Source organism: Sinocyclocheilus rhinocerous, unplaced genomic scaffold, assembly GCF_001515625.1.
Source record: "Sinocyclocheilus rhinocerous isolate Xijiao unplaced genomic scaffold, SAMN03320098_v1.1 scaffold2264, whole genome shotgun sequence".
In the NCBI taxonomy this organism is placed as follows: Eukaryota; Metazoa; Chordata; class Actinopteri; order Cypriniformes; family Cyprinidae; genus Sinocyclocheilus; species Sinocyclocheilus rhinocerous.
This window is the reverse complement of record NW_015665058.1, coordinates 78,197-85,859: the sequence shown is the minus strand read 5'-3', so window position 1 is coordinate 85,859 and position 7,663 is coordinate 78,197. Positions and strand designations below refer to the sequence as shown.

Sequence of the window (7,663 nt, the reverse complement as noted above, 5' to 3'; positions counted from 1 at the left end):
TTTTATGCTTTCAAATAATTAGACATGCTAAAACAGAATTTGGTTACAATAAAACATAAGGTTGGAAAAATAAAACGTTTCATAGGGCCCTAAACATGTAATATTTGTTCAACTTTTAATAAATTGATGTTAAATTGTTTAAGTTTCATGATTTTAATTAATTCGACATGCTTTTTGATTAATAAAATGTAATTTAACCATTAAGAAGGAGTCCAGAAAAAAAACGAAAAAAAAACGGACCCCCCCCCCAAAGCCGTAAACCTAGGGGAAACACTGCAGTGTATTGAATGCTTTGACCACTACTCTGTCTGTCTGTCTGTATGGCTTCCTTCCTGCCTTCTTTCCTGACATCAACATGAATACCACCCTGAGAACTAGTGGCAAATGTTTACCCTTTTAACTTGTATTTCGATATAAAAAATAAAATTTAAAAAAAGTTAAATTCACCACACTGATTAATTGCATGAGAAGCCAAAATACGAGCTGCTTTCCAAAAGCAGTTCAAGTAGCTTTATGAGTAGCTGTGTGAATGTCATTATATAGCAGACACATGCAAATTAAATGTCATTATATAGCAGACACATGCCAATTAAATGTCATTATATAGCAGACACATGCAACTTAAATGTCATCAATACCAGTTTACCTGCACAAGTTAGGACAGATTTGCTTTAACACTTTGCTGCGAAACTGTTCACATGAACTAAACCCCAAACCACCTGTTCAAGCAAAATTTTACCGAATAAAGCTTGGAAATCAAGCTGGTGTCGGTCCACACAAAACCTCTAGTGTAAAGACACCCTAAAAGTAATATTTATGAATGAGGTGTCTAACCTGCACTTTACTGTCATCTCAGGGTCTGTGGGGAACTCTCACAGTTCTACCCAGATGAACTCTTACTCTGATAGTGGGTATCAGGATGCTGTCAGCTACTACAGCGGTCAGCCACAGGGCGAGTGTCAGCAGAGACTGCAAAACTCATTACCTGCTTCAGGAGGAAGCTCCACACTGCAGAGGGGCTCCAGGGCAGAGGGCCAGGCTGCAGGACACCACCGAACACCTGAGCTTCAGGTAGATCTCACATCCCTCACTTCATAATAGCTAAATCTCTTGAAAAACATGTGTGGGTCATGTTTCACCCCAAAATAAAAAGTACAATAAGAAAATGATGCATGTCTCCTGAAGCATTTATTATTATTATAATTTTTAATATTTGTTCATTTTTCATGACAGTTATGCACATCTACCCCTACATCCTAACTTCTCACTACCATGATGTGTCTTAGTTTTTTGTGTGTGTATGATTCGTATTATTCTCAGTTGTGATACTCGATTCGATTTTTCATTACTGTAATATTGTATTATAAAAACCAGACATTACCATGATGTATAAATACTTCAAATATTGCATTAATTGTTTTGCTTTACCGTAGGGCTGGGCGATATATTGAATATTAGCGATAATATCGCAGAAAATAATTTTAATTTGAAAATAAAAATAATTTTGACGACGATGTAAAATTTGAAAATATCGTGAATTTCGAATATTTCAAATTCAAGCATACTTTCCCAAAAGAACGCGCCGAATGTCCAAAAAAGGAAACAACATGTTATTGCGGACTGTTCTACACGCCTCTACTACACAAGCTTTCATGAGTGCGGTTGCCAGATATCACGAGTTCAAATCCCCGATTCAGAGCTTCGCTGTTACAAGCATACATTTTCTGCCTTATTTTAAGCAATCTGGCAACCATGCGCACGCGCTCGCTCCTCATTGTAGAAGCGCCTCCACCGATGATCTGAAAACACCAACAAACAAGCTGGAGTTTAGCGTTTATCTAAATGAAAGTGTCACTCAACCAGTCCTTGTTCTGTCATGAGATCTCGACTGTATTGTTTGCGATTGTGATCGCTGAATAAATGCACTTACTCAACCGCTGTTGTTTGAATAGAGAAACATAGGCTATGGCAATTTGGAATTACTATTAGGAATTTCACTGTTATAATAATTTTCATTTGTTTTACCAGTTTTCATTATTTTTTTTTTATTATTTAAAAGCAAATGCAAACATATCGAGATATATATATCGAATATCATAAAAACTGACAATATCGAGATTTTTTTTTTTATATATATATATCGCCCAGCCCTACTTTACCGTGATGAGAATTTTGGGGACAAATGTGCTTGATTTGACATTTGAAAATAATTACATACAAAAAAAAAAAGGATTTCTTTTTGGTTTTGCTTTTTGTTTTAATGGACTGAGATATGACCTGGTCATGTTTGATTAAATTAAAAATATATATATATTAAAGGGGTCATAAATTTCCTTGATCTTTTGACATATAAGTGGTCATTGTACTACATACAAAAAACATACAATAAACTTTAGAATTTAATTATTAGTCTAAAATCAGCTTTTTTAAAAACCAGTCTGTCAAAATGAAGCTTTTTGCACTTTTTCCACTTTATTACCTAACCCTCTGGTGATCTTTGTTCAATTTTGACAGAAAAAAAAGACATTTTGTTTTTTACTTCATCGGAATAGTACAAAACTTGTAAAGGTTTTGGCACTTGCTATGTGACCGTAATTCTGCCTTCCTGGCTACAGTCCAATAGAAGAAGACACGCTTATGAGATGTACAAAGACGAAGCAGTAGAGTGTGGGAAAGCTTTACAAAACTACAAACAAAAAATGCTGTCATGTGGACAGGCCGCAGTATACTCACGGCGAAGTTATTTTCAGTAGGAGTAAAAAGCAGCTGGATATATGCAAGCAGCGGTTTACTGTTAGTGAACATGCAGATGCTGCTGAGAGCGGCGTTTAGATGAATGTGTAGATATGTGCTGTGCGCTTTCCTCTCAGTAGCAAAATAAACACATTAAAAATGACAGCGTGGGAAAACAGCAGTTAAGAAAGCATCTGATCAGAGCGATGTGGATGTTTGCACAAGCTCTGTAATCGGCAAGTCATGTCATGTTTATTTATATAACACACTGTAACAAAGTTCGTAGATCGGGAAGAAGGAGGCGGGAACCGGCAAACATTTAAACATAAAAACTTTAATAATCAAATAAACAAACAGAAAACAAAAGTAAAAGCGGCAGCCCCTCACAGACGACTGCCGCATAAAACATAACAAAACAACAACAACATAAATAGTCCAGGCCTGGTCCTCTCTCGTCCTTCACTGTCGTCACTCCTCCTTTTATCCTTCCGGAGCTCCTCCGTGGGACTCGAGACTAGGGTTGGGTACCGAAACCCGGTGTCAATATGTACCTATGTAACCGGTATGTACTAGAACCGAATCAGAACGCAGATTTCGGTGCCTCATTTCGGTGCCACTTAATGCCTGAGCGATTGATTGAAATATTTGTCCTGGTTCTCCAAAATGGACGTTAGAAGCATGGGTGTTGCTAGGCCATTTTTAGCGGGGCTATAGCGATTAGCTCCATAAACTGTACACAAATTCGTGATTGCCTCAGAGTCAGTCCCCCTTTAAATTTCATATGAAAACGGTGGCAGACTTCGTCTCCTCCCGTCTTTCAGCGCGCTTCGCTTTGCAGACCGCGCCGACACAGCGCGAGCGGACTCAAACAGAAACAGGACACAAGGTGTGTGTTTATCGATATATTGTTCTAATATCTGTTATCTGTGCAGTTCTTTGTCATAAATACAGTTTACAAAAGGTCACGAGGGAGCAATCAGTTTCCCATCTACTGTAAAGTTTTCGCTGCGTTCACCCCTCATCACACCACAGCTGTTTCCTCTAGCGAAAATCTAGCCCTTATATGAACGCATAGGCTACTTTATAAAACGATCATGTTGGTTGTAACAACGTTCGTAGTTCGGGAAGGAGGAGGCGGGAACCGGCGGACATTTAAACAATTTAATAAAATAAACAAACACAAAACGAAAGTAAAGCGGCAGCCCCTCGCGGACGACTGCCGCACACAAAACACAAAATAAAGTCCAGGCCTGGTCCTCTCTCGTCCAACACTGTCGTCCCTCCTCCTTTTATCCTTCTGGAGCTCCTCCGTGGGACTCGAGACCGGTGAGTGGCGCAGGTGTCGTGCATTAGCATTTACTCCACCGGCCTCGCTCCGTTCCCACGGCTCTCGGCCCCGCCCCTCTCGTCACATTCGTATTTTCATTTGAAATTTTTATATTTATTATAAAACATATTACAGTGCATGTGGCATACCATACAGTCATTCACAGAACTGATTAAAGAAAGTGACAGACAGCATTCAGTCAATTCACTCATTTTGAAACATTTAGAAACAAACAAGTAGAAACATTATGTGTGGTTATTAGTGGTGTATTAAATATTGTTTTGTATTAAATAATGACCCAGATCGTGAAATACATTTATTAGCCTTAGAGTAAGGGAAGCACAACTGTGGAAATGAGAGCATCCGAGGAGAATGTGAATGCTATGTATATTTATTTTAAATATTTTTAATGTTCTTTAATGTTATCCATGTTTTGTTTTTGTTTTTTTTTGTGGCTTTTGTTTTTTTTAAAAGTATCGGTTCAGGCTCCGGTACCGTTTTAAAAGTATCGATTTGGCACCGGTATCGTAAAAAACCCAATCGATACCCAAGCCTACTCGAGACCGGTTAGTGGCGCAGGTGTTGCTCCTCATCATTTACTCTACCGGCCTCGCTCCGTGTCCACAGCTCTCTGCCCTGCCCCACTCGTCACACACACTTTATGCAAAAGACTGCTTTAAAGCAAGCAGCATTACTGTATTAGACATGAAAAACGGACAGTTTCGCTTTACTTACAACTTAATTACAACTTGATTTTCTGCTATAAAGCAGATTTATGTATATGAATATGTATATATTTTAACAAACTGCAAAAGCTGCAAAATAATTGATTAAAGCCTATTGATTAATCATTGTAATAATTGTTAGATTAATCGATTATCAAAATAATCTCCCAATAATCAATAATCAAAAATCTCCCATAGGTATAGAAACTTTTCTTTCCTCAGAAAGAAAGTGAGCCTGGAGTGCAACACTTTCAGACGCAATGGTGATAAGGCCATTAAACATTGCTTGAGCGTGAATGTCCAGGCATCGCACGCACCTGTCATGAGTACCTCCTCTCATGATGAGTCTGCTACATGGATCAACACATTTTCAGAAACCTATTGTGTCCGCTTCAGAGAAGTAGTAACTGATCTAAAATAGACAGCTGAGAACACGAGAAACACTTTCCGATGGGCAAACAGATAAATCGGTTCCTGAAGGAAGAAACCGAGAGATAGCACGAGCACACTGAGACATATGTTACAAAGCACCATTGGCCAATGAATTGCTGTAATGGTATCAGAGCTTCAGCCAGTCGTCACACCGGGGGTGTTTCCCATAGCGTCAGCGACACAGTGTAGAAGTGAACCTATGAAAGGGAACTTTGATGACATCAGTGCTCACATGGCTTGAACAAAAATGCAAAATTGGCATTTGATTTGAAATTTAAAAAAGTTTCAATTACACCAGCAAAACTTGGTTTTAATTCCAGTCAGCTAAACTAATTTACATTAGACCAGTAACAGGACAGGAAAGTAAATCTGTTGAGTCAGATCAAGTATAAACAGTTTTTTAGAGTAATTGACAAGTTATATGCACTTTTTACTTTTCTGAGAAGATTAATGTTATATCAGCAGATCTTTTTTTTTATTTGAACATCATGGCAGCTTAATCATAACTGTCTATGTTGAGATGCAGTAAAGGATGTTTGCGTCCTCTTGTAGGTGTCGGGAATGATGGATGGGGCTAAACCAGGTCGTGCTATGCGACGAGTTGGTTCAATGCCCGCTCGTGCACAGTCGCTGTACGGAAGCAACATCTCTCCGTCTCGAGGGTCCCTTCGGACCATTGGAAGCTCCTATGGGTTGCCTTTCACAAGCACCTCCCTCTCTGGAGTCCCACAGAAGAGCTCTCCTGCCGCCCTGCGTAGAATGGGCTCCTCCCGCTCGAGTGGTGCCAGCCGCACCACGTCACCCTATTCTGGAGGTGTAGGCTGTGTGAGAGAAGACAAGCAGGCCAGGTCGGGGTCACCAGTCAGGCCAGGGATGACTGCAGTACCACAGCATTATGGGTCGATGATGTCGAGAACGTTTCTGCATGACGTATCTAATCCATACATTACACACAGCTATGAGGTCTACGAGCAGATAGACCCACGACCAGACAGCTTAACAGGTAAGAAAACAGGAAGTGCTTTGTTCTCCTATTCCTTTATTACTCCTATATTCAGCCCTCGAGTGTGAATGATCATACATTTCCTAGAAAAAACAAGTACCTATCTTTCCTGGCCATGTGGCTAACATTTTAGGAACACAATTTTAAGAGTCCCTGTTTACATATATGTCTATTTTGCTCCTGCTCAGGTCTTTGAAGTTGTGGCTATTGTTAGTGATCATAAATTTCTGAGGCGTGGACTTTATCTGCATGACGTATCACAATGATATGATTATGCTGATTGGATTGGGGCTGGTAAAACTTCTTGGCAGGATGTTCTTAGTACATCTTTTGCATACTTTATGTTTGAGACCCGAGTGCTTCATCTTCATCTGCAAGAATGAGAGTCCTCCCTCCAGTTAACATATTAAGTTTGTTCCAAAAATACACATTTCTTGATTGTTTTTTATATTGGCGATATGACGATTATCGAAATTACGATGTCTCGTAAGTATCGCGATGTCAGTCAGGTAACAGACGATTATCGACATTATCGGGGAAAAATGATAAAATGACAAATGATAAACCTAGTAAGTTGCAAAAAATATTTTACATAGCCCCATAGTCACCATACAGTTTTTTTTGCATGCAAGAATTAAATAATTTATTATGAGGGTTTGGAATCGAAAAGTTATTCCAATTTCGATAATCAGATCAGATACGTAAGGTCAGGAATCAAATTACTGGTTATAAAATTACATTTTGATTCTGCTTCTCGATTTCTGTATGCACATTTATTGTGATTTCAAAAGATTCAACTGCAAGAAGAGAAATAGAACTCACTTCTGCACTCACGCGCTGTTTTCTGTGCTGCGCACACACACACACACACACACACACACAAAAGCCGCCTCTTATATACACAAACACTGGACTCTTTCTCGCATTCTTACACATTCTAATGGACAAATACACACAGAATTATATAAAAATATCCCATAAATACAATCGGTTATTTCTTAAGTAAACGTAAGGGTTGAGAAAGAAAACAAGGGTGTATTAGATCCGTGCATTGACAAAAAGTAGCACTGCATGTGTTTCTGAATATTTATTTAAACAGACTGTATAATGATGAAAAACCACAAACATGACGTGTATAATTAAAATACGCAAGTTTCTTCAGCGCACATTTCAGTGCAATATTTTTACTGATTTTTTAAACGGTGTATACAGTATAATTATGTTTAATTAAGCTGAGATATAGCAATATAAATTCTTAATTCATTTGCGCAAACAGATAAGACATTATAGGCCTATATCTCAGCTTGCCCCTCAACATGCACGCGTTCGGAGTTTCGGCAGCCCAACACTGAATATTATATTGTGGCCGTTGTATTTTGATAAATAAAATAAAAATTATAAAAATTACAATACAAAAATGAAATTTAAATTACCCTGCTTCTA

At 38.6% G+C, this 7,663-nt stretch overlaps 1 protein-coding gene across 6 annotated transcripts in view; it reads left to right on the top strand.

The window, feature by feature from the left end:
- LOC107731101 (plakophilin-4-like) overlaps window positions 1-7,663 on the top strand; it is a 93,795-nt gene that overhangs the window by 46,368 nt on the left and 39,764 nt on the right. For all 6 annotated transcript variants that reach the window (XM_016542090.1, XM_016542092.1, XM_016542091.1 and 3 more), the window contains 2 exons: window positions 857-1,071; window positions 5,770-6,220. In XM_016542090.1, coding sequence (XP_016397576.1) covers window positions 857-1,071; window positions 5,770-6,220 — 666 coding nt within the window. The remainder of the gene's footprint in view (window positions 1-856; window positions 1,072-5,769; window positions 6,221-7,663) is intronic.